Source organism: Cyanistes caeruleus, chromosome 20, assembly GCF_971803275.1.
Source record: "Cyanistes caeruleus chromosome 20, bCyaCae1.hap1.1, whole genome shotgun sequence".
Taxonomy (NCBI): Eukaryota; Metazoa; Chordata; class Aves; order Passeriformes; family Paridae; genus Cyanistes; species Cyanistes caeruleus.
Window position 1 is genome coordinate 1,977,917 of NC_141720.1, and position 25,561 is coordinate 2,003,477.

Below are 25,561 nucleotides of genomic sequence, written 5' to 3' on the forward strand. Positions count from 1 at the left end.
GCAGTGCTGGAGGAATGGTTGGACACGATGATCTTGGAGATCTTAAATTACTCTTTGTTCTATGACAGCCACTGCTGACGTAAAATCATTCTGCTCTTCCTATTTACAGTCTCCCTTTCCCTCTCCTCTCATATCTGGATAAATATGGATGGTGGCAGCCCTTTTCACCCCAGCCCTCGTTCTGGGAACTCAATATTGAGTTGTTTGCCCAAAGCAAGCTCCCTGGAATAGGCTATTCCTGATTTAAAGGTCAAGGAGAGAAAACAAAAATGGCTTAAGGAGGAGAAAGAACCCCAATCCTGACAAAAGACAGCAGCAGAAAAAATGAGCGAGGAAGAAATCAGGGCCAGCAGAGGCAGGAACAGCATCAGGAGCTCAGCTCGTGCCGGGCACCGCTGGGAACGTCACCAAGGAGGCAGGAAGGACAGGAGCTGAAAGCAAACAAGGCTGACTCACCTCCCTCCTCTGCAGCCCTCTGCTAACCCCCACTTTCTCACTCTCCAAACTTCCTCCGAGGCAGCAGATTTTAAAACATGCCCGAAGAACACATTGTCAGAAGTTTCATGAATGAATAAACATCAAGAAGGCCAAGGCCAAGACTATGAATATTTAGTTATTGACTGACTGCAGAGATCCAGCCTGGTTTCTGCTGGAATTCTGCCTGCTGAGGGAGCAGAACAGCAGCACATGGACCAGCACCAGCAGGGCTGCACCTCCTCTGGGACCCTCATCTCAGGAGCTTGGACTCTTGTTTCTGGAGCTTGGAAAAGTTTCTGGGCCTCAGAGAGACTTCCTTGGGTTTTCCTGACTTTCATTTGCCCTTCAATCAAAATTTAAGGGAAGTGCAAAGTATTAATTATTAATTTTAGTTATCAGAGTCCAAACTTGTGATTTGGTGATACAAGGAGGTAAAAATGAAATGTCTGGAAAATTTCAGATTGGTTTGGGTTAAAAGGGACCTTAAAGCCCATCCAGTGCCACTCCTGTGTTTAGGGACACCTTCCACTGTCCCAAGCTGCTCCCAGCTCCATCCAGCCTGGCCTTGGACACTTCCAGGGATGGGGATCCAAGAATTCCCTGTGCCAGGGCCATGGCAGTGCTGGTGAATCCACCTGGGGAGGTGAGTGAGGCCTCAGCAGACACCAGAGCCCATCCCATTTCTCCTCAAATGTCTTGATCTCATCCTCAGCACCAGTCCAGGGCACTGAGAGGACACTTCAGGGTTTAACATGCATCAGATCTCAGCTGACACACAGAACAGGACTGGGAAATATGGAATGGGAAAGAACTGACCCTCAGAGCCCATGAGAATGCACTGGAGGAAGCAGTGATTGCATGTCATTGCAGGGAATCGGGTCATTTATAGGGAAAAACACACCAGAAAAGAAACTGTGACTGAAGTAAAATGATCCAGCCTGAGGAGTCTGAGTGTCAAACGTGCCCCATTTCTGCCTGGCACACAGAGACATCCCATTGCTCCCTTTCCTACTTATTCCACTGGTGAACACACACAATTTTAACCCCAAATGTCCCTTCCAGGATCAGCTGTGATCCCAGCAGGTTCAGAGAAGGGAACATCCTGATTTTTGTCTTTTTTTTTTTTTTTTTTTCTTCTTTTCTATATTCTCTCTATTCTTTACACATTTATTTGGAGCTCTGTGGCTTTTCCATAGGCACAAAGCCAAAACACATTCCAAAGCCCCAATCCCATCTTGGCTCTCCTTGGGAACCAAGGCCAAAAAACAGCTCTTTGAGACACATTTTTCACCAACAAAGTTCAGTTTCCTCTGAGAGGGGAGGATTTAGAAGAGGCTTGAACAAGGGGGGAATTGCATCACCACTCGTGCTGCTAATTGTCAATTATGCTGATTTGCTAAACTTATAAAACTGTGTTCACCCCCAAAACGGGGGGGATTTTTTTGGACATTTTTTCCACATTTGTCCCCGGATGTCTCCAATAAAGACCAACCTTTACATCACCTCCTACACTGATATTACCTTAAAAGTGTGTTTTGTTCTCTGGGATCACTCTCACCTTCAAGCCAGTGCTCTCTGCCTCGGAGCCCTTGTCCACACCCGTGATGTAGATGCCCAGGGAATATTCTGCCCCTCCTCGGATCATGAGGCCCAGGGATTTCCCCTCGTTCAGGACCAGATTCACCTGCAGGGGAGTAGGAGGAGACGTTTATGTGGTGTCCAAAACAGAGGTGGGACACAGCCACAGAGCCTGGGCTGGACAGCAGCTCCTGTGGGATTGAGGAGGCAGTGGGAGCACCAGGAGGAAAAGCTCTGGAAGCTTCAGAGAGCTTCAGAGAGGTTCAGCCACACGAGGGGCAGCACATTTGGGTGGATTTTCAGCCACACTGATCCCCAGCAGTTTCCCACTCTCCTTTTTCAGGTGCATCCCTGGGGTAGAGGCTGAGCTGAGAGCGACCCCCAAAGCCCCAAGAGCAGCAGTGGGGTGGTGCCAGCCAGCACTGGCTGTCAATTCCCCCTCTGCCATTCCTGCCTGTGCAAACAGAGCCAGGATCCTTCTCCACCCAGACTGGGAATGAGCCCAGCTCCAGCTGTCCCCCTGTGCAGGGCCACCCCACAGCACAAACCCACAGGGGGCTCCTCTCCCAGCCACCTGGGATTACCTCCAATTAACAAAGCCACAAAAACCTTCCCATGGAAGGAAACATTCCCACAAATTCCCTCTCCATGTGGGAAGCATTCCATATTTCCCACACCCTGCCAGGCAGCAGCTGGACAGATGTTCTCCCCACCAAACTCAGATTTGCAGAGCCAGCTCCCACCTGCCTTCACCCACCCTCTCCTCCTCACAGGGCCTGCCAATGTTTGGATGTTCAGGTGGGAATCTGGAGTGCATGAGCAATGCTCAGCTCCCTCGAGGACTCTCCATTTAAAATGGCCTTTGTTCACTCGCTGCATGACACTTTCTAAATGAATAACTCCAGGGTTATTTCGTTGCTTTGCTCCCAAGTTTTTGAGTCACTTCTGGAGAAAAGCAGACAGCAGGAATAAAAACAAATGAGAAAAGCCAAAATGTGTTTCACACTGATAGAAACAACCAGAAACAAGCTGTTTGTGAAGGGCATTTATATTGAAACCCCTTCGCTGCAGTCAAACCAAAATCTTCCACATTTACTTGGATGGAAAAATAATTCTCAGCTTCAAGTCGGTAATTAATCCATCTTTCTAGAGGACACAGCATCACAGAGGGAATTCAGGCCAGTTTTAGAGTGGCTGGTACTGAAAACCCATTTTCTATCTTGGTGATGGAAACACAGAAATCAACAGCAGGACACAAATCCACCTAAGGCTCCACATTTTTGATTTAGAGAAATGGATGCAAAAAAAAACCTGTAAAACATCAACTACCTACACCAGCATCCTCCTCTGAAAAACCTGATGTTCCCTGGGCTTCCTTTCCCTGCTATAAAGGGCAGAAAGTGCTGGAAACAATTTTAGCATTGAAGGATTATAAAGGAATTACAGAGACCTTCATGCTCCAGGCTGGAGAGACGAGCTGGGCACTGGACCCACCCAAAGGAGCAGCCAAGGGAAGTTTGGTTTTCTCCTCACAGGGAAATCTTACTCTGGAGCACAGAACACTTTGCTGAGTGGTTTTGAGAATCAGGAAAAATATTCAGCTTTTCTGCAGTGCTGTTACCTCCCAGTCTGCCTGATGGAATCTGCTGTTTTTCACCTCACCATGGCTGCGCCTCGCAGAAAATTCCCCAGATTGGGAACAATACAAGTAGGAGAAATGCAGCGAGGTGCCTGGAATCCCAGATCACATCAGAATAGACTGGGAATGACAAAATTCCCTCTGGAGGTCCCCAGATGACATTTTTACGTGCTGGGGTTAGCAGCAGGAGGGGCAGCTCTGCCTGCAGACATTTCCATTTCCCTTTAAACACTATCCTGGTAAGCTGAGAAGCTGCTCCCCCCTCATGGGGAGAGCATCAGATGGAGTAAGAGATACCCCCTGTCCCTCTGCTGCTGAGGAGCTGCCACGTGAGCTGCTCTGTTCACCCCTGCACAGGGCAAACTGCGCTTCCAGAGGCAGGAAAGCCACGGATACAGGAAAAAAACCCAATAAAAAACCCTCCAGGATTCCACACTGAGCCATGCAGAGAAACCTCAGCGCTCCTGGAAAACCCATGGCTGCTGGCAGCCCAGAAAGTTGGGTTGCTGAGGGTTTAATTGCATCTCTTAATCAGCTAATAGCTCCCTGAATGAAGGCAGCAGCAGGAGCTGCCGGGAACAGCGTGGCACAGGGCAGGGAGCAGGCAGGGAGCAGCCAGCTCATGGACACAGCAGGGATTTCGGGAATGCCTGGGGAAGGGAGGGAGTGCTGGCAGGCACAGGGCTCAGTGGGGTCAGGTGGGGAGGGAAGGTGATGCCTTTATGGGGTTACCTAAAAACAGAGGCCAGAAATAAATAAATAAAATTTAATTAATTAATGAATGAAAATAAATAAAGAGCAGATCTATTTATTGAGGGGCCTTCAGGGACATTTTGGGCAGTCAAAGCCCCCCAGGGCCCAAAAATGGGCCACAACTCACAGGTTTCACACTTTTATAAGTTTGGTCCATTTGCACATTGGGGTTCATCCCCCAATTCCAGCTGCAGGGAATGAAGTCATTTCCCCCAAGTTTGCTGCCCCCAGCTCCCTTTTGTTTCCATCTCTGGGGCCTGAGGCACTGAGGTGTCCTTGGCTGCCAGGCTTGGAGAGGAATTGCTGTGTCTGCCCAAAGTGGGGGAGCAGCAGCTCCCAGTGTGTGTGGAGTTTGGAGTTACACACTGGAGAACTGCAGGATTGCAAATAGATGGAAAATATAAAAGCCAGAATCCTGAGGCATCAGAGGAGCAATGGAGGGATGAGCTGATGGCCAGGATGAAGCAAAGGCTGAGCCACTCCAGGCTTAGGGATCACAGGGGACGATTTGCACTCTCCTTCCCAAGGTGTTTGCCTCCAGTGATGGGAACAGCACAGGGGTGGGGACAGGAGGGGTGGCCCTGCCATCAGCACTGTCACTGCCAGCCTGGGGGGACACTGGAGCACAAACCCAGCTGTGTCCAAGGAGGGAGCTACACCAGTGACCAGGCTGGTGTTCCCAGTGGTTCCCAGTGCTGATCCAGGGCCCCTCAACACAGCATTCCCTGGGCCAAGCCCTTCTGCTGGTGCCCTTCCATTCATGCTGCCACACGTGTGATAAACACTCCAGTGCCAAGGCTTGGCCCAAACACAGAATTTTGGTACCATTTCCACTTTATGCTTCTACTCTCCCCCCTGGCTGAAGCTCCCTCAGGGTGAGAAGCTGTAACACCCCTCAGGGAGAGCTGGGATCACTCTGAGCTCCGAAATCCAGGCTGTCCTGACACCATCCTAAACCAGGCAGCAAACAAGGGCAGCTGCTCTGTGGGGAAAATGAGGACAGCACAGATAATAGAATGGTTTGGGCTGGAAAGGACCTTAAAGCTCAGCCAGTTCCACCATCTTCCACCATCCCAGGCTGCTCCAGCCCTGTCCAGCCTGGCCTTGGGCACTGCCAGGGATCCAGGGGCAGCCCCAGCTGCTCTGGGCACCCTGTGCCAGGCACTGCCCACCCTGCCAGGGAACAATTCCTGCCCAATATCCCATCTAATTCTATCATCATTCAGCTTAAAGCTGTTCCCTGTGTCCTGTCCCTCCATCCCTTGTCCCCACTCCCTGTCCAGCTCTCCTGCAGCCCCATCATGTCCTGGGGGCTCAGTAACATCCAGGCAAGGTCACCCCCACACCTTGCCAGGCATTCCCACAGCACCATCACTGCCCAGTCCCCACCTCCTTCCCTGTGCCATTCCCAGCCCCAGGCCACTCCTGCGTGCATCACACAGAAACATTTGGAAGTCCAAGGTCACAGTTTTAATTTCTGTTTCAACACTGAAACATCTGCCATCTCCTGCAGCAGGAAATAAAGGAGAAAAGAATGCCATCATCAGCTCTTGCTCCGAGCCGATTCCTGCACAGGATTTCTTCTGTCTGGGTTTATGGAATTACCTGTTGACAGATTCAATTTTGCCATTAGAGAAAGGCCTTTCAGACAGGAATTAGGCTGCCCCAGAAGGGCTCAGCACGCAGCTGTGTGGCTGAGGAGGTTTCAGCCATGCTGGCAGCTATTTCCAGGCCATTACTGCTGCCACACGGCACAAACAGCGCCTCGGGAGGCTCGCAGGGCTCATCCTCCTCCTGCCTCCCACAGAAACCCCACAGTTTGTGTCTAGACATCCTGCACACAGCCAGTGTAGGGAGGCAGAGCTGGCTCACAGCCATTCCCGGGGTGCTGGCAGCAGCTGGGGGGTGCCAGGGCCATCAGAGCTGTTCCAGTGTCACCCCCTGCCCAGGGCAGCTCCCCAAGGCCACCCAACACCCAGCACTGGGGGCAGGGAGCAGCTCCCAGGGCTGGGAGGTGACACAGGGCACAGGGCCAGTGCCCAAACCAAACCCTCTGCCCATCCCCAGCCTCAGTCCAGCTCCTGTTGAGCCCACACTGCCTCCCCATGGGGCTCACACACCCAGTGACACTTTTGGGTGCTTCCTCTACTTAAAAGTGCCTAAAATAACTGAGGTGGAACTGCTGCCCCTCAGGGTGGGCTGGGGTGTGACACAAAGGGCATTTTTGGGTAAGGCTGCTGGGACAGAGCTACAGGATGCCCGAGGCAGGAGGATGACTCCTGGAAACATCAAAGGCCAGGCTGGGTGTGGTGAAGCTGAAGATGCCCCTACTCACTGCAGGGGGTTGGATTAGATGGGGTTGGAAGGTCCTTTCCAACCCAAATCATTCCATGGTGCACCAAGGGCTCACATCCCATATTCCAGTCCCACAGGGAACTAAACCAGCCCCCCATGAGCCTGGAGAGCCTTAAAAGCTGTAAACAAAATCAAAGCCCAGCAAGGTCAGAGCAAGCAAACAGTGAGAGATGTGGGGAGCTGGATCACTCACACTGCAAATGTCATTACAAACTAATAGCAAGAAATCCTTCCTTCCCTCTCCTGCATCTCTTATCCTTCATGCTCAAGTAGTCACCAGCAGTGCCTCAAACATTCAAGCCACGCAATATTAGCACAGATATTTTATGGTTTTTTAAAATAATAATTACTGCTACTTTTGGCTCCAGAACTGCCTGAAGCTGAGGAGATGTTCACACTCTCTTTATCATGTTTTCTTTCTTCTGCTGCACCAAAAGCTTGCAGGAGTAAGCAGCTCCCCTGGCAATAAGCACATTAAGGTACCAATTCAGCTGATGGAATGGTGCTTCTCAGAGAACTCGCAGCCCAGCACTAGCAGAGTGCTCTGCACACTTCATCTTCCTCCCAGCACAGCAGCACCTCCGAGTTTGCACTGTCTGAGGGTTTCCAAAGTGCTTTTAATGAAATAAGCTGTCAATCCAGAGCTCCATCAATGACAATTCACAGCACAAATGGCTCTTGCTGCTGCTGTGACAAATCCAGAGGACTCTAAGCCCGGACAGACGATAAAAATCCAAGTGCTCTGAAGCAGAAGGTGAGCATGGGAAGCAGGTCCCAGCTTTCCAGCAGGCAGTGACATCCTGGGATGGGGCTGGGGGCTTTCACCTGGCTCCAGCAACACTTCCCAGAGCTTTGCACTATTGCAAACCAATCCCTTCCTATTGCAAACCAATCCCTTCCTATTGCAAACCAATCCTTTCCTATTTCAAACCAATCCTTTCCTATTGCAAAACTTCCTGACCACTGGTGACTCCACCTGTGGGCACGGGGCTCTGATGAGCCACTGGATTCACCAATCCCAACTACAGGAAAATGCTAAATTTGGGAAATACAGCACCTGCCATGGGAAACATGGATCTGTAACACCTTGCACAATCACAGGCTGAACCTGTCAGCATTCCTTTAATCCTCACCTCCCTTCTCCTCGTGGTAGGTCAGGGCTGCTCCGAAAAGCTGGCCCAGATCTCAGCACCCCCTCTGCTCACCCAGAACAGCCTCTGAGCCCAGCTCGGGGCAGGCAGGATTCTGCCTGGAATGGGATGGGGAAAGCCAAGCCAGCTGCTGAATCCCAATCCCCAAATCCCTTCGCTGGGGATTCTTCCACAGCTGGAAGTGAAGGAGTCCCTGTGGCTGCAGGAAAATGTGGATAAAGCCACAGGCTGGGAACGCTGCCTTTGGAGCTGAACCAGAGTGCCCAAAGGCAGCCTGTTCCACACCCCATCCCACCAGGATGATCCCACAGATCCCTGGATGGATCACTTACACCAGAACACACCGGGGGTTCCCATTCCAAGCCTTGGGATAACAAATCCTCCTGCCTCGGGATAATCACCTCGGTGACAAACCCATCCTTCCAGGCAAGCTGGAGGAAGAGGCAGCCAGACAGGGATATTTCCACTGCCTGAAGAATGTCAGATGCCTCCAGCAACCTTGAATTTAACCTTGGGAGAGCTGGAAACATCCCTTTGACTCCGGAGGTGTTGCGGCAGCGGATTCGCTCGCTGGGTCCCATCGCTCCAGCCTCTGCTGCAGGGCTGGGGCTGCTCTGCTGTGCTTCCCCAAACCCTGCCTCTTCAAAAGCTCTGGCACATCCATTCCAGGACATTCAGATCAATTAGAAATAGGAGAGAGTGGGATAAAAAAATTAACCAGTTCTCCCTTCAGAATGTAAAACCACCCACGAATCAAACAGGCCTCGGTGCCTGTCAGTTCTGCCTGACTGGGCTGAGTTATCCAGGGATGTGTTGCATTTATTTGCATTTTTGTGAACAGAATAACCCCATTTTAACAGCAGTTAATTATATATCTGTAGCTACCCATAAATCCACACATACAAATAGAAAAGGAGAAATCTGGAGGCAGGTGGTTTCCCTGCTCTGGGACACGTTTCCAGCCCTCCATGCTGCTCAGTAATTCAGGCCACAGCGACTCAGCTTGTCCCTGCCCTGCAGGCTGTGTGCAGAAAATGTCACACCAAACACCCCCTGTCCAACACCAGCCAGGGCAGGCTCTGCTCGCTGCCAGCAGCTCTGCCTTGGGGGAATTGCTTCCACCACCAGCTGGCACAGCAAGGAACCTCTGGATACGGAGGTGTCTGGGCAGGCTTGAGCATTTCAGACAGGTAACAGCCAGTAATTTTCCTTTTTTCTGCTCTTAGAGATGGGAAATCAGGAGTGAAGGCTACTGCAAAGTGCATTCCAAGCCTTCTGCACTTAAAGCAGTGACCAGTGTCCCTGCTGGAGTGGCACCAAGGAGTGGGGCCAGGAGAAGGTTGAACACTCCCTCTCCATCCCATCTCCATCACTGAGAGCGTCAAATATTTCCTGCAGTTGTCATGGATTTGTCCCAGGTTAACAGAGGGGCCTCCAGCCCCCTGTCCTGGGGTCAAAGTGTGATCCTCTGCTGGAGAGATCCAGAGGAGGCTCCAGGGGATCAGAGGGATGGAGCAGCTCTGCTGGGAGGAAAGGCTGGCAGAGCTGGGATTGTTCACCTGGAGAAGCTTTGGGGTGAGCTCAGGGTGGCCTTGCAGAGCCTGAAGGAGCTCCAGGAGAGCTGGAGAGGGACTGGGGACAAGGGATGGAGGGCCAGGAGCCAGGGAATGGCTCCCAGTGCCAGAGGGCAGGGCTGGATGGGATATTGGGCAGGAATTGTTCCCTGGCAGGGTGGGCAGTGCCTGGCACAGGGTGCCCAGAGCAGCTGGGGCTGCCCCTGGATCCCTGGCAGTGCCCAAGGCCAGGCTGGACAGGGCTGGAGCAGCCTGGGATGGTGGGAGGTGTCCCTGCCATGGCAGAGGGTGGCACTGGATGAGATTTAAGGTCCCTTCCACTCCAAACCAGTCTGGGATTGTCTGAAGAAGCCAAAGGGCTGCCTGGCTGTGTGGAGCAGCACCGAGGAATGGAAGGACACAAGCTCAGATTTTGGAAGCACCTGGGCAAAGGTGCTCACACCAGGATGAGCAGGAGCACACACAGGGCTGGGACTTCTCCCCAGGGCCCTGCAAGTGGCCAGGACCACACGAGGCTGGGACAGGGGCAGGGGACTCTCAGATCTGTGAGCATTTCATGTCCACACAGAGCGAGGACCGAAGGGATGATGTGCACAGAACAGCTCCCCACAGCTGCCCACAGCTGCTGCTGCTCTGTCAAGGTGACACCGGGTGCCAGGGGCTGGGAGACACCAGCCAGCACAGCCTGCTTTTCTCCTCTCCTTAAAATAAAAAGAATAGGCCCTTCTCCCTTGTGGCCCACATGAATATTTCATCAGCAAACTGCCTCATGCTGTATTAGATTTTTCTCTCCCTCTGGCTGAGATGGGAAGCTCACAGACCCTTCCACAGCGTTTCCAGGAGCTGAGGACATTCTGGGCACAGACAGAGCAATATCAGGACAAAAGGATGGAAACAGCCAAGGCTCCAAGCAATTCTGTGTCTTTGGGAAGGCGGTGCTGACTCCTAGGACAGCACTTTGATATTCCGTGGGTGGCAATGAGGAAACACCACCTCCTGCTTGTACAGGATGAGGTTCCCTGTCCATCTGTCCCTCTCTCCTCGGGCACCTGAGCACTGTGACTCTGCAGTGACACCTCTGCAGGCCTGGCTGGCCATGGCAAGTGTGAGGGACAGGAGACATCAAATCCCCGAGATCAAATATTGCAGCTCCAACAGCCTGTGCTGGCTTCCCTTACACCAAGGGCTGTTTAAAGGAGGGCAGCTCACAGCAAGGGAGCAGGGCTGGAAATTCCATGTGCTCATGGTTTCCTTCTGGCACCCAGGCCCAGCACTGGCCACACTCCCCTGGTGTCACTACAGGAGCCATTCCCTTCCCTGCTCCTTTTTGCCTCACCAGGGTTTTCACTCAGGCCCCTCCTGGCCCAGGCTGCTTCTCCCCAAATGGAAAAGGAAAATAATCTGGTTTATTTCAGAGCATTTGTAGGAGAGAAGAGCTGAGGGGTTGGGGGGAGTTATATTTTTTTTTTACTAAGACAGAACTGCCAAGAGAGGGGAACTGCCAAGAAAGCCTCACAGGAACACCTGAGGGAAGAGATGAGCTGCAGGAGGAAGGGCAGGAATGCACTCAGATCCAGCCTTCCACACCCACAGGTGACACAGATTAGAGGAGACCTTAAATCTCATCCAGTGCCACCCCAGCCATGGCAGGGACACCTCCCACCATCCCAGGCTGCTCCCAGCCCCAGTGTCCAGCCTGGCCTTGGGCACTGCCAGGGATCCAGGGGCAGCCCCAGCTGCTCTGGGCACCCTGTGCCAGGCACTGCCCACCCTGCCAGGGAACAATTCCTGCCCAATATCCCATCCAGCCCTGCCCTCTGGCACTGGGAGCCATTCCCTGGGTCCTGTCCCTCCATGCCTTGTCCCCTCTCCAGCTCTCCTGGAGCTCCCTTAGGCCTTGGCAGGTGCTCTGAGGTCTCCCCAGAGCTTTCCTGTCTCCAGGCTGGACAGGGATGTCAGTCTCTCAATGTCCAACCCAACAACCTCCTGTTGGGAAAAGCTTTAAACCCCACTCCTGGTTTGGTTCCTGGCAGGACCTTCCCTGCCAGACCAGACTGGACAATTCCTCCCCTCCAGCCCAGCTCCTCCTTGTGCCAAACAGGAACAAATCCAACCCATCCCATCCTGCAGGACCTCTGGGGGCAGGCAGGGGGAAAGCTACAGCCCAAGGGATGCCAACAGAGAGCCAGGCAATGGAGAATCACACAGATCACACAGAGAGGGCTGGGACCTGCACGGGCAGAGCCCCCCAGGGCTGTGTCTGACCCCTTTTTGCTCACCTTCTTCTCATCCCCCTCCTGCAGGAGCTGGAGGTGGCTCCTCTTCTCGCTGTCCCTGCGCAGGGAGCTGTTCTGGTGGTGGGGCAGCCCCGTGGGGGGGGACACGCTGCGGCCCTGGGGGTCCACCCAGGTGTAGATGTGGTTGGTGACATAACCCCCCGGGATGCGCCCCACCGAGTGCACCGACAGGTTCAGCTTCTTGCAGCCCTTCAGCACCTGGAAGACAAGGCAAGGACAGGGGGTTAATGCCCACAGGGCCACCTGGACTTCAGGCAGATACAGCTTTGCACTTCTGGAGGTTTAAAGATCTCCAGCTCCTCTGCAGCCAGCGGCTCAGTGACGGAGCTGGTGGGGAAAGACGGGATTTTTCTGTTCTTTCTGTTCTTTGCAACAGAGTTAAGGCAAAGCTGCTGCTGAGATAACAGAGAAAACCTTTCCCATCAGCCAGGGAAAGAGAAGAGTGAAGCCAAGAGGGGAGGGGAGGTGGGCAGAGCCCTGCCCAGGATGGGCTGAACCCAGGGCTGAGCAGCTTCTGTAGCTCTGGAGAGGAGGCAGAGCAGGACAGGGAGCAGTGCTGGAGGACAGCAGCACTGATCCTTGTCCAAAGTCCTCTCCAGCTCTCACAGAGCCCCTTTAGGCACTGGAAAGTGCTCCAAGATCCCCCTGGAGTCTTCTCCCCTCCAGGCTGAGCATGGATGTCAGCCTCTCAATGACAGCAAACAAAGCCAGGGTGGGAAAAGCCTTCGCTCAGCCCCAGCTCTGTGCCCACAACTCCAACCTCTGCCATTGGAAAAGCTCCTGATGCCTTCAGGGAACATTGACAGCACTCCCAGAAATTCAGCCATTGAGTTACCAGCTGCCTTCCCCAGCACAAGCAGTCAATTAATGAGTGGAATAATTACTAAACACATACACACACTTAAACCAGCATGCACAGAGATGACCTTGGGGACCACAGGAGGTGATTTGCAATTGTTCCTCTGCCCCTCCAGTTTCCACTGTGAGAAGCTAACATAGGAAACATCAATTAATATAGAGGAGTTCTCCCTGGGGACAGCTGTAAGTGCTGATCCCTCAGGAACATCAGCACTGCAGATCTGCTCTCAGAAAGGAGCTGTTTGGGTTTTTTTCCCATGTATACATCATTTTGATGAGCTGCTCCTGCAAGGAGTCCTGTCCCCACTGAGCAGAGAAGCTGCTGAGCAAAGCTTGTGGCTGGGAAGAACTAAAACCAGCAGTAAACCTCAGTAAAGAGGGAAATTGTCAGTAATAGTGACCTGGCAGCAGTCCTGTCCCTCCCTGCCAGAGGCACGGAGAACCCAGCTCAAACCCCAGCTCAAACCCCAGCTCAGCATCTCCATCACACACAGAAACTTGGCTGCAAACCTGGCACACGCTCCCAAGGTCACAGTGTGCCTGCAGGGCTGGCACAGGGACTGCCAAACCCGCAGCCCCATCGGGACACCTGTACAGCACCAGCTCCAGCCCCTGCTCCTGCACCTTTCCCAGTCCTCAAACACATCCCTGCTGGGCTGCCAGAGGTGTTCACCAGCTCCACCCTGCCCAGGTCTCTCTGGGATGATGGAGCAGGTTCTGAGCCCTCTGCCTGCTCCAGGGGACCATTCTCACACAGGCACCGTGGCTGTGCCAGGCTCCAGAGCCTCCAATGTTGATTTTGCTGCCAGCCCTGCTTTTAAAGCCACCACAGCAAGAGAGAGGGCCAGAACCTGCCCACACAGACAATACAGATCATCCCAGCTCCCTGGGACAAAAGGAGAAGCTTTTCAGCAGAGCTCTAATCACAGAATTCCAGAATCACTGAGGTTGGAAAAGACTTCCCAGACCATCGAGTCCAACCTGTGCCTGGTCCCCACCTTGTCCCCAGCCCAGAGCTCTGAGTGCCACCTTGGTCTTCCTTGGACACGTCCAGGGATGGGGACTCTGAACCTTCCTGGGCACTTCCAATCCCTGAGCTCCCTTTCCATGGGGAAATTCCTGCTGCTGTCTCCTCTGAGCCTCCCCTGGCCCAGCCTGAGGCTGTTCCCTCTCCTCCTGTCCCTGTTTCCTGGGGCTGTCCCCTCCTGGCAGGGACTTGTGCAGAGCCAGAAATTCCCCCTGAGCCTCCTTTTCTCCAGCCTGAGCCCCTTCCCAGCTCCCTCAGCCTCTCCTGGAACTCCAGCCCCTTCCCAGCTCCATCCCCTCAAGGTCCTTCCCAAATTGACAGGCCCAGAACTGGAGACAGGATTTGAGGTGTCCCCAGCAGTGCCCAGCACAGGGGGACATCACAAAGGACATCATATCTACAAGGGAAACATCTTCCTCCCAGACACACAAATCATCCTGTGTGCACTCACTGCAACCCCAAAGGCACAGCAGAACTCATCCTGTGAGTTTTGTGGGAAATCAGGTTATCTGATGGGCACACTGAACCTCACCCAGCCAGCCCTAAATAACAAATTCCACCTCCTTAATGCTCTGTGCAGAATCAGACGGTGCAGGCTGCATCTCCTCTCTCTCAGGGATTTGCTGCCTGGTGTTCAGTGCTGCTGGGTTTTGCTCCAGCCTCAAGTAAGATCTGGCTTTGCCCCTGATGTGTTTGAGGACCATGGGGTGGGAGATTTAGGGCTGGCACCGCAGTGTGCACGCTCACCTGCCAGCAGCACAGCTTAAAGACATCATTTATGTGATTCTGGGAATTAGAGCCAAAACCTCTAGCAGAGGAACAGTCACCAACTGCCCAGAAATGTCATCAGAAGCAGCAAGTGCCAGAGAGAGGGGCAGATTGATTCCATGAGGCCACTGATCCCCTAACAACACTCTATTTAATTATCTGTCAAGCCCTCTGAGAGGGAAGGAGATCGTTTTAACTGATCAAAAAAGGAAACACACATCTCATGTGCCACAATTACCTTTAAAATAACCCCATAAAACCCAAACAGTTCCCAGTGCATCATGTTCTATCCTAGGATCCAGAGTGACCCTTCTGAAACCCTGCCAGTCTCACATCACTGAGGGCTTTCCTCTCCCACCTTCACCATTTCCCCCCTTTTATTCCTCATTTCCCAATATCCCTGAGAGGTTGTGTAAAAGCATCTCCAAAAACCTGCCCAGAAGGAGCACAGATGCCAAGAATCAGTGGCAATTAATCAGCAGGATCCTCCTGTCAGCGTGCCCCTCGCAGGGACACAGCTCCTCTCTGCACCTTCCCTGCTAAGGAGAGGAGCAATCGGCTCCTGGGGGAAGGAGTGGGAAGATCCCAGTTGGATACTGGGAGCATTAACCATGAGCCATCCTCCCCCTCACCACAGCCTCAAGATGCTTTTCCTTCCTGGCAGGAACAGCCTCACCAAAGCTGGATTAGCTCTGGGATAATGGGCATGGAATAATGGCTGTGGGATAACGGGTGTGGGATATTGGGTATGGAATAAAGGCTGTGGGATAATGGACATGGAATAATGGCTATGGGATAAAGGCTGTGGGATAACGGGTGTGGGATATTGGGTATGGAATAAAGGCTGTGGGATAATGGACATGGAATAGTGGCTATGGGATAAAGGCTGTGGGATAACGGGTGTGGGATATTGGGTATGGAATAAAGGCTGTGGGATAATGGACATGGAATAATGGCTATGGGATAAAGGCTGTGGGATAACGGGTGTGGGATATTGGGTATGGAATAAAGGCTGTGGGATAATGGGTGTGGGATAATGGATATGGGATATTAGATATGGAATAAAGGGTATGGGATAATAGGTGTGGGATAATGGGTGTGGGATATTGGGTATGGAATAATGGCTGTGGGATAACGGACATGGAATAATGGCTATGGGATAAAGGGCATGGGATATTTGGAATGGAATAATGGCTATGGGATAACGGTTGTGGGATATTTGGAATGGAATAATGGCTATGGGATAACGGTTGTGGGATATTTGGAATGGAATAATGGCTATGGGATAACGGGTGTGGGATATTTGGACTATGGGATAACGGGTGTGGGATATTTGGACTATGGGATAACGGGTGTGGGATATTTGGAATGGAATAATGGCTATGGGATAACGGGTGTGGGATATTTGGACTATGGGATAACGGGTGTGGGATATTTGGAATGGAATAATGGCTATGGGATAAAGGGCATGGGATATTTGGACTATGGGATAATGGGTGTGGGATATTTGGACTATGGGATAACGGGTGTGGGATATTTGGAATGGAATAATGGGTGTGGGATAATGGGTGTGGGATAAAGGACATGGGCTATTGGGCATGGAATAAAGGGTATGGGATAATAGGTGTGGGATAATGGGTGTGGGATATTTGGTATGGTATAAAGGACATGGAATAATGGCTGTGGGATAATGGGTGTGGGATAATGGCTATGGAATAATGGGCATGGGATAACAGGCATGCAATAATGGCTATGGGAGATTGGCTATGGGATAATGGGATAGTGGGATAATGGGACAATGGGCATCACTCTGGGTCAGTGCTGAGGTTATCAATCAGCAAAACACCGGGAATTTGGCAGCACATCCCGAAAAGAACAGCACAGGCTTAGAAGCCAAGCTGCAAAGGGAAAGAAATGATGAGATACCAGAGGAGGGAGGCAGAGGGAGCTTTTACAGCACGTTCCAGCACCGTGCCGGGAGCGATTGGCAGAAGTTTGTCCAACCACCAGTTCCTGCTCCATCCCGGGGTGTTTCTGCTGGACTCTGGTGGGTTGAAGCTTGTGGGATCAGATGGACTGAACACAACAATCCTGCTGGGGAGGGGCTGCAGGGCAGCAGCTTTTACAGGAGAGGGATTGAGCCACATCAGCTCAAAGGCTCCTCTGCAGAGACAGGACAGCAGGCACAGGCACCTCCTGCCCCCAGGGGAAGGAAGGGATCAGCTCCAGGGATCAGCTCCAGGCAGGATGGATTAAAGGCCATTGCAACTCGTGGTTAAGGCCAAATTTGCCAGGTGAAGCAAGGAGAGACTGTCCCCTGGCCCAGACTGCAGAGTGCAGTTGGAAATAAGGTATTTTGGAACAAGTGTTGCCCCGAGAAGCTGTGGCTGCCCCTGGAAGTGCCCAAGGCCAGGTTGGATGGGGCTTGGAGCAACCTGGGATAGTGGGAGGTGTCTCTGCCATGGAACTGGATGAGCTTTTAGGCCCCTTCCAACCAAGCCAGTCTGGGATTCCATGATTTTAAGTCTATCCCATCCCCACGTTGCCTGACAGAGCCCAAGGAGCTGGATCTGAGCAGAGGAACCGGGAGCCTGGAATTCTCTGACGTGAGCAAACAGCTCATCCCTGAGCAGGGAGGGAGAGAAGTGGAACGAGGAAAAGATGACCCAGAGGCTGGAGGGGAGAGCAGGACACAGAAGGAGGCTGAGGGAAACAGGATGGAGGGACAGCAGTGGCTACCATGGTCCAGGGGATGCGGGGGTGACCCGGGGTGACCCGGGGGTGACCCGGGGGTGACCCGGGGGTGACACGGCCTCCCTGCAGGGAGACAAATGGGAGTTGCAGGAGGCACAGTCCAACCTCTCCCCCTCTCCCAAGGCAAAGGACAGCAGTTGGGCTTTCAAGTAGCGGCACTTATGCAAATGGATGCAAATCGATGTATAATTATGGTGATTGCACACATTTAGCCCCAAGGCATCAGGAAGCCCATGTCCCTTCAACCGGGAAAGGTCAAGTGAAACCTTAGCTCCAGCACCTTCTCCCTCCTAGGGCTGACATTTCCCCATCCCCACTCTGCAACCTCCCACCCCTCCAAGCTGGTCCCTGCCCAGCACAGCCCTCAGGCAAGCCCGGCATAATTCTAAAAAGAGCAGAAAAATCCACATAATTGTGGAAACAAAGCAAAACCAAAGCTGTTTGGGTGCTTTCAGGGCAGGGGGGAGGCATAAGGGAAATGTAGATTAAAGCACTGCCTCCTCTTTCCTCGGGTCTTCTCGTTCTGCTCCACACCAAGCAATGTGTGGAGTGATGTGAAGCACCACCAAGGCCACATTATCGAAACAGGGTTAATTCCTTGGTGGAAAAAATTTGGAAGAATCAATGTGGGGAAGCGAGGAGGACGCTGGATGAAGCACTGAGGACATCCAGGCAGAGCCTGCACAGAGCAGAGCCCCCTCCAGCCTCCCCTGGCAGCACCTCCTGCCCCAAGGGGCTCCGAGGCAATTCCTGAGCCCAGCAAGAGGCAGCTGGAAGGACCAGAGCTCCTCCAGGGCTCTGCTTCACCTCTACCCACCAAGCACTCGGTGCTCGTGGCTGGGAGAACTCACAGAGCATCCAGTCAAAAGAACCCAAGGTAAATCACATCAGCAGCTGCTTTGTCACTTTGACTGAGGACATTTCGAGCTGAATAATTCTCCGTGGCACTGAGGAAAGTGTCAAGAAAATCCATCCTCTTCCCTGAGGACAGGGGAACTGGGTAAAGGATATTTTAATTCACCAGTTCTGATGCTTTTGTTTTCTTCCAGTGGCCACTAGAAGGAAATAAGCTTTTATCCTCCAGGTTATCTTACAAATTTCTTTGCTGAGGCAAAACTGTTTATTTACAAGGAGCCCACTAAATAACACTAATGCTGCAGGAACTCCAGGATGCCCTGACAATGCTAACCCTGATGAACAAGCCAGTCCTGGTGCCAAGTCCCATCATCCCTGCATTATGAGGAGAGGAGAGATTAAGGCCCTCATTCCAATCTTGTGCATCACTATAAAGTCATTTGATTTCATTAGGGCTGATTGTGATTTGCTGGTGAAATGAAGGGAAACAGATGACTAAGGAACTTGTCCACTGAGGAAAATCAGTGGCAGAGCAGCAAATACCAGCGACTCCTAAGCCAGGTGGAGCAGCCAAACCCCCGTTCCCACAGGCTCTGGCTGGGTGTGCAGCTTCAGCCCAGCCCAAGTCACAGCAGGAATTCATGTGGAGCTCAGAGGGGCTCAGAGTGAGAGGGGAGCAGCACCTTGGGCAGCTCCAGTGCTCAAAGTTCTGCTCCTTCCACATCCCTGCGCTGCCACTGCCGCCAGCCCTCCCCCTGAAGGAGCTTTAAAAGTCATTTTAAATGCATTAGGGAAGGAGGGGATGAGAGAAAGTGGAAAAATTCCTGATTTAGGAATTGGCTGAATGAGCTACACCAGCCTCAAAGAGCTGCACTGGTGCCACCTTGATCCTGTGAGGGACGGGAATTGCATCAGGGGGATCTCATCCCCAGCCACCACCATCTCTCTGTTCCAGCAGAGCCTTTCACTCCCTCCAGCCTTTCCATCGCCTGCTCTGATGGAAGTGTCAAGTGGGCATTCAAAAATAATTAAAAGGAGATTAAAATTCCTTTTATGTCCTGTTACTGTGGGTTTTCATGCTGGCAAACAAGGTGATCTCTTCAGAGACCATAATATTTCATAAGAAAGGACCCCAGGTGTGGGATTACTGAAAGACCTCTGAGAAATGACAGCAGAGATGTGCAGTCCTGAGCCTCACAAACATATTTAGAGCCATTTTTCTTTCCAGCCAGCTTACAATAAAGCAAATTTTGTGTGATTGTTTCTTGTGATGCCCAATTAATTGATTACTGTGACCTGACCCTGCTGATTTAATCACCACGGCACTGTGGGCACGGCTCAGAGGAATGAGTGCAGCTCGCTTTGCTTGAGTTTTGACCCTTCCAAGTGCTTGGAGCTGAGGATGATGAGCCAGAGCCGGGCTGGGATGACTGAGGGGTGAAGGCAATCCATTGATCCCTGATTCTGTGAAGATCTCAGCCGTGTTCCTTTAACTGCTGAGTGCTCATCGCCAGCTCCGTGCTTTTAGAAGGCACTAAAGAAAAAGGCTTGGAACTTCTCCCCTTCCCAAGGGAGCTCGGGAGCTGGAGCATGGAAAAGGAGGATGTGACTCGCATCCACCCCAATAGTTAGAGTGGTAATCGCTTCCTTCTTCTCTGGATCTGCTGAGAAACAAAAACCCCAAAGCTGCACTCAAAAAAAAAGCACTCACAGCTTAAAAGGCAGGTGCTGTGTGATGCCAGGGGCTCCTGCTGTCCTTCTGTCCTGCAAACAGTTCCCACTTCAGCTCCTGCAGTCAGCTGGACTCGGAGGGAGAGCCTGGAAAGTGTAAAGGCACCAGGATCTCCCTCTGGGAATAAAGGAGCACTTGAACTAGCCCAGTTCCTTCAGAATAAACTCAATTCCAGCCCAGGGACTTTGGCAAAGCCAACACAGATTTACACCAACACCAAAGAATCAAACTCCCCAAGCCCAGCACATCCAAATTAGTGGAGTTTTGTTGATTTTGGTCAAGCTGATCCAGATTTGCCCAGCAGGAACAGCAGGGCCAATGGTGGCACCAGTGCAGCTCTTTGAGGCTGGTGTAGCTCATTCAGCCAATTCCTAAATCAGAAATGTTTCCACTTTCTCTCATCCCCTCCTTCCCTAAATGTCCTTTTATTCAAAGGACATAAAAGCCTACAACAAAGCAATAAAAATAAGGGGTGTGGGGAGAAAGGAGTGTGAATTTAATGTCAACCCCAGAGCAATGGGGAAACACCTTCCTGGGTAACATTTTGATGGTCTAAAGCCACAAACACCTTGATTTTTAAGTCCTCTGGGTAAAATATGACAGATTATCAATACAAACTTTCAGCACAACTGCTAAAATACAGCAGTATATGCTAAAATACAGCAGCATATACACCATAAATAGTAAAATAAATATATATATAGTGTATAATGTCCTAAATAGCAAGGCTAAAAAAAAAGCCAAGTGAGATCTAAAAAATACGGCAGCCAACACAAACTTCTCTACTTGCCCCATAATTCAAATGCTGGTGATCTTTTGCTAAAGTGCACTCTTGAATGCTGCAATGATGGAGCTGTAATTGTAATGGAGTCATTTAATTTGGATTTGGATTGGATTTGGATGAAACAGCCGAGCGCGGAGCAGACAAGGCATAAAACTCCAGTGCTCACGTAAAGGTTAAGGAGCTGGTCATTAAGGGAATTGATTTGAAGTGCTGAGGTAATCTTGTGGTTGAAGTCAGAATGCCACTTTTTATCTAATTTAGGCTGAAACATCTGCAAACATCACTGGTCACAGGCCAGCAGTGAGTTTTGAGCTGGGACATCACGCAGGTCACTTAGCCCAGTGTTGTGGCAGTTCCCATCTGCTGCCACGATTGGCTTTGGGTGCATCACTGAGCGATGCCTGAAAATTCCAGGAGTAAAAAGAAATTGCTGCTGCCCCACAGCCAGCATCTATCTGCTCCTCCAGAGGAGGGATGAGAGCAGCTGGGCTGCTCCTGCACAGCCAGACACGCACGGAAAGGCAGCAGAGCTACCACGACCTGCGAAAGGAACGCAGTGCCTGCCGTGGGAACGCTCACCCAAGGCTGCAAAACAAATCCAGACATTGCATTTATTCCCTGCCCTGCCTGAGCAGCTGCCACAGCCACAGCCAGGCACCTCGAGCGGATCTGTGGCTCGGGAAGTTTGTCACGCTCAGCTTGGGGAGCGCAAAGTGCCCGGGAGCCTTCCTGAGCCCTGCACTCGCCCCAAGAACGAGCTGTGACAGCTTCTGTCAGCACAGCACGCTGTGCCTGTGATGGAGAGCGGGGCTGCCCTGGTCACACCGCTCCTGGCTGCAGGACAGCACCGGGGAAGTGCAGCAGGAGCTGGAGCATCGCCGCATGCACAGGGACAGAGCTGAGCTCCATCAGGCACCTTCTGGCCGGGCCAGATCGGCACAGCCCCTCCTCTGAAGGAGCAGAGAGAGATCAGCTACACAGCCAGGGGCTTGTGTTAACAAAACCTCTCTCCTCAGCTTTCCCTCTCTCTATTTGATCCCAAATACAGCGTGTGCATGAATTCCAGGACCAAACCCAGCTCTGGTTTATCACAGAATATTCTGAGCTGGAAGGAATCACAAGGATCATCGAGTCCAACTCTTCAGTGAACAGCCAATAAAGGGATCAAATCCCCAATCCTGGGGTTATGAGCACCGTGCTCTGACCAACTGAGCTGATGTTTCCCTCTCCAGTGACCCACTGCAGTGAGGAGGGCAGGACACAGCGAGGTTTGCTCTGCCTCAGGACACCAGAGCACAGCCAGAGGCCTTTGCAGAGCTGCCAGCACCCAGCCCCAGATCCCAGGTTTCAAGGAGAAGCAGAGAGCACAAAACAAAGCCACCCATCACCACCTCTTGTCCCTGCAGCTCTGACACTCCAAATGACACCCAAAACATTGGGCTGAGGCATTTGTACCTTAAACCTTCAAATGCTGCCCTCGAGCATCGCCGAACACGATCTTTTCCTTTCCCCCCTCCCAAATGCAGCATCCGAGGGCAAATTCACACTTGGTTCATTTTAGAATCTCCCAAGGATTTATTAGAGCTGCAATGTAAATCACTCTGCCACTCTTCCCAAGCAAAATGTTTCCACCACCACCACGTAGGTCATAAAAACCCTTCCCAGATGTGAAAAGAACCTGGGAGCTCAAGAAGGTGCCAGCACCCGGCAAGTGATATATTTGTTGTTGAAAGAAGTTCAGCTCACAAGGAGACAATTTCTAAGCTGCTTTTTCCTATCAGGATCATATTAACAAAATATAGCTCTTGGCAAGCCACGTCCTCCAGGAATTATTTCTGTGCAGGAAGCACTTAGTTTCACTCAAAATTAATAATGTCTAAAAGGCATCAATTACATTATATTAGAGAACAAACAGAAAGTGATGTGAATTACCCAACAGAATGGGATGAGTTGGAGATGAAGTCATGGAGCAGAGCATTCCTGACACCTGGTTCCTCTCCATCCCAGTGCCATAACCAAAATATCAAAATATGTGGGGGCTGCAATCTCCAAGGCACAGAATTGCAGACTAACACTGGAAAGCTTACCCTGCTGCTGTCCTATCATTGGGAAGAAGAGAAAAAGAATTCCTACAAACCTTTCCTCTGCTCTCAGGATTACCAGGGACTCATTTTGCAGCCTGGAAGTCGCACCCTTGCCCAGGGCACTGATTTAAAGCCGGGGTAGGGAACGCACAGGTCGGCAGGGGAGAGGTGTTCGAAGCTGAGCAAGATTAATGCGCTGTCAGGGGAACGCTCCACATGGAACAGGCTCCCAACAGAAGCACTTTAGCTTATTATGGAAAAATTAAAGCACAAACAGCTGGAAAGCAGCCTTGTCACGCCAGATCCCAGCTCTCCATACGCTGCCTACAAATCGCTGCTGTAAAAGTCGATGCTCCATCTCAATGGGTTTGAGCCTCAGGAACGCTCTGAGCGGAGCCACAAGATCAGCTCTGGGAATGGTTTGGGACACTCAGACCCGGATTTGCCTCAGAACCCCGCGTTTCAGGTGAAAATCCCACGGTTTATGGAGTTCTCCCCCCGCATTAAAGCTTTTATCGATAGCCCCCATGGTGTTATGGGCTACAACAGGTCTCCGGGGCATGTGGAGCCCCGCTGGGAGAGCGGGAGCCCTTCAGTTGTGTAACCGTTCTCCTTCTCCCCCGGCACATTGGAAGGGGAATCGGGGATCTGCTCCTGCCTCGGGCACGATGCAACCCTTGGGGTGGGTCTGTCCTGCTTCTCCGTGCCTCGGTTTCCCCATCTTTACGAGGAGAAACCCACTAGAGCGGCGGGAGTATATCCTTTAAAACCCGGCTCAAGCAGATTTCCAGCTTCCAGGAGCATCCCAGGCTGCAGGCGAGGCACGAGCAGCACCTCTGCGCTTCAGAGCCGCGACAGAAGCGCAGGACGAGCCTGCCGTGCCCAAAGCCACCCCGGCAGCTCGGTCCCTGCCGTGGCTGGCACCGCGATCAGCAACGCAAACTTTCCGGCGGGGCTCCGCGCTCGGCTGGTCCCGCACGGTGCCGCAAACCCGGAGCGGCTCCGCTCCGCCGAGGGATGCGCGTTCCCAGCGCCGCGTCCCGGAGAGCGGCACCGGGGGGGCTCCGGTCCCCGGGGAGGGATGCGGCTGGACGGGGAGCACGGGGACAAGAGCCGGGGAGGGAAGGGAGGAGCGGGGGGACGCGGACAGGCACCGGAGAGGCAGAGCGGGACGAGGCGCGCAGCGGAGCCCGGGACAAGGCGGGACGGAGGAAACATCCACCGGAGCTCGGCGCGGAGCAGCCTCACCTTGACCGCCTCGGCGTGGGTCACCCTGTCCAGGGACTTGCCGTTGACCCCCAGGATCTGATCGCCGACCCGCAGCCCCTCTCGCTCGGCCAGCGAGCCCGGCTCCACCAGCGACACGTAGATGCCCACCCCGTGCTCGGCACCGCCGCGGATGCTGAAGCCCAGACCCTCGTGGGCTTTGCTCCGGCGCAGCGTCACCTGCCGCAGCTCGCCCGGGACCAGCGGCGGCGGGGCGGGGGGCGGCGGGGGGCGGCCGGGGGGCGGCAGGTAGGGCCCCTCGGCCGTGTACTGATCGAAGAGGAGCTGGTCGGAGCGCGGCAGGACGAGGCGCAGCAGCGGCAGCAGCTGCCGGCGGCGGGGCCCGTCGAGCAGGGCGCGCAGGGAGCGCACCAGGTCGCAGACGTTGCGGCGGCCGTGGTAGGCATTGAGGCAGAGGATGAAGCGCTCCCGCTCCGCCTCGCTCAGCAGCGCCGTCAGCGCCTGGTGCAGCCGCCGCACGTTCGCCGAGAGCGGCCGCGGTGCCGGCCCCGCCGCCGAGCCCAGCGAGCCCGACGAGGAGGAGGAAGAGTGCACGGACACGCCGTCCAGCTCCGCGCTCATCGCCGCGGAGCCGGGAGCGCACCGGGGGATGGAGCGGCCGGAGCGAGGCGAGCAGGAGCGGAGCCGGACGGGGCAGGAGCGGAGCCGGACGGGGCAGGAGCGGAGCCGGACGGGGCAGGAGCGCAGCGCCCCGATCAGCCCCGGTACCGGCCCCGCCGCTCCACCTGTCCGCGGCTCTCCGGCGGCTCCCCAGGAAGTGACGCGGCCGCCGTTGCCGGGAGACGGGTTATACAGAGCGGCCCCACCGCGGGACCGGACCCCCCCGCCCCGCCCCAGCGCCCGCCCCCGCGGGACCCGCAATTAGCGCGCCCGCTCATCAGCGCTCATCGGCGCGCCGAGCCCTGCCCGCGGCTCCGAGCGGCTGGGAGCTGCGCAGGATGGAAAGTCCTGGCACCTTTCCTCAGCCCTCTCGGGAAGGGATGCGTCCCGGGTGATTGCGTCCATCCCAGAGCTTCCTCAGCCTCCCTCCATCCCAGAGCTTCCTCAGCCTCCCTCCATCCCAGAGCTTCCTCAGCCTCCCTCCATCCCAGAGCTTCCTCAGCCTCCCTCCATCCCAGAGCTTCCTCAGCCTCCCTCCATCCCAGAGCTTCCTCAGCTTCCCTCCATCCCAGAGCTTCCTCAGCCTCCCTCCATCCCAGAGCTTCCTCAGCTTCCCTCCATCCCAGAGCTTCTTCAGCCTCCCTCCATCCCAGAGCTTCCTCAGCCTCCCTCCATCCCAGAGCTTCCTCAGTCTCCCTCCATCCCAGCGTGGCGGGATGGAGGACACGCGGCAGAGGATGCTCGGCAGGGATCGGTTTCCAGCTGAGAGCATCCTGGCCCGGCACGGAGCCGATACCTGAGCCGCGGGGCTGTTTTTCCATTGCCTGGCGTGCCAGGTGTGGGATTGTTGTTACCTCGCAGTGCTGGGCACGGGAACTGCTGAGTTGTGGTGCTGGGGATGCACCAGCTCAGCTCAGCACGGGCTTTGTTTTAACCACACCTCAACAAAATTCAGATAGTGAATTTGTTACTGACAGGGTGTTGAAGG

At 53.4% G+C, this 25,561-nt stretch overlaps 1 protein-coding gene across 2 annotated transcripts in view; it reads right to left on the minus strand.

The window, feature by feature from the left end:
- The window catches only part of WHRN (whirlin), a 40,937-nt gene extending 16,206 nt beyond the window's left edge, over positions 1-24,731 (minus strand). The window contains exons 1-3 of one of the 2 annotated variants that reach the window (XM_086858169.1): positions 23,935-24,731; positions 11,807-12,022; positions 2,036-2,161 (exon numbers count right to left, since the gene is read on the minus strand). In XM_086858169.1, the coding sequence (XP_086714295.1) occupies positions 2,036-2,161; positions 11,807-12,022; positions 23,935-24,534 (942 nt within the window). In that variant the 5' untranslated portion in view covers positions 24,535-24,731. The remainder of the gene's footprint in view (positions 1-2,035; positions 2,162-11,806; positions 12,023-23,934) is intronic. The other variant, XM_086858170.1, reaches the window with a different exon arrangement.
- Between the last annotated feature and the right edge of the window lie 830 nt (positions 24,732-25,561).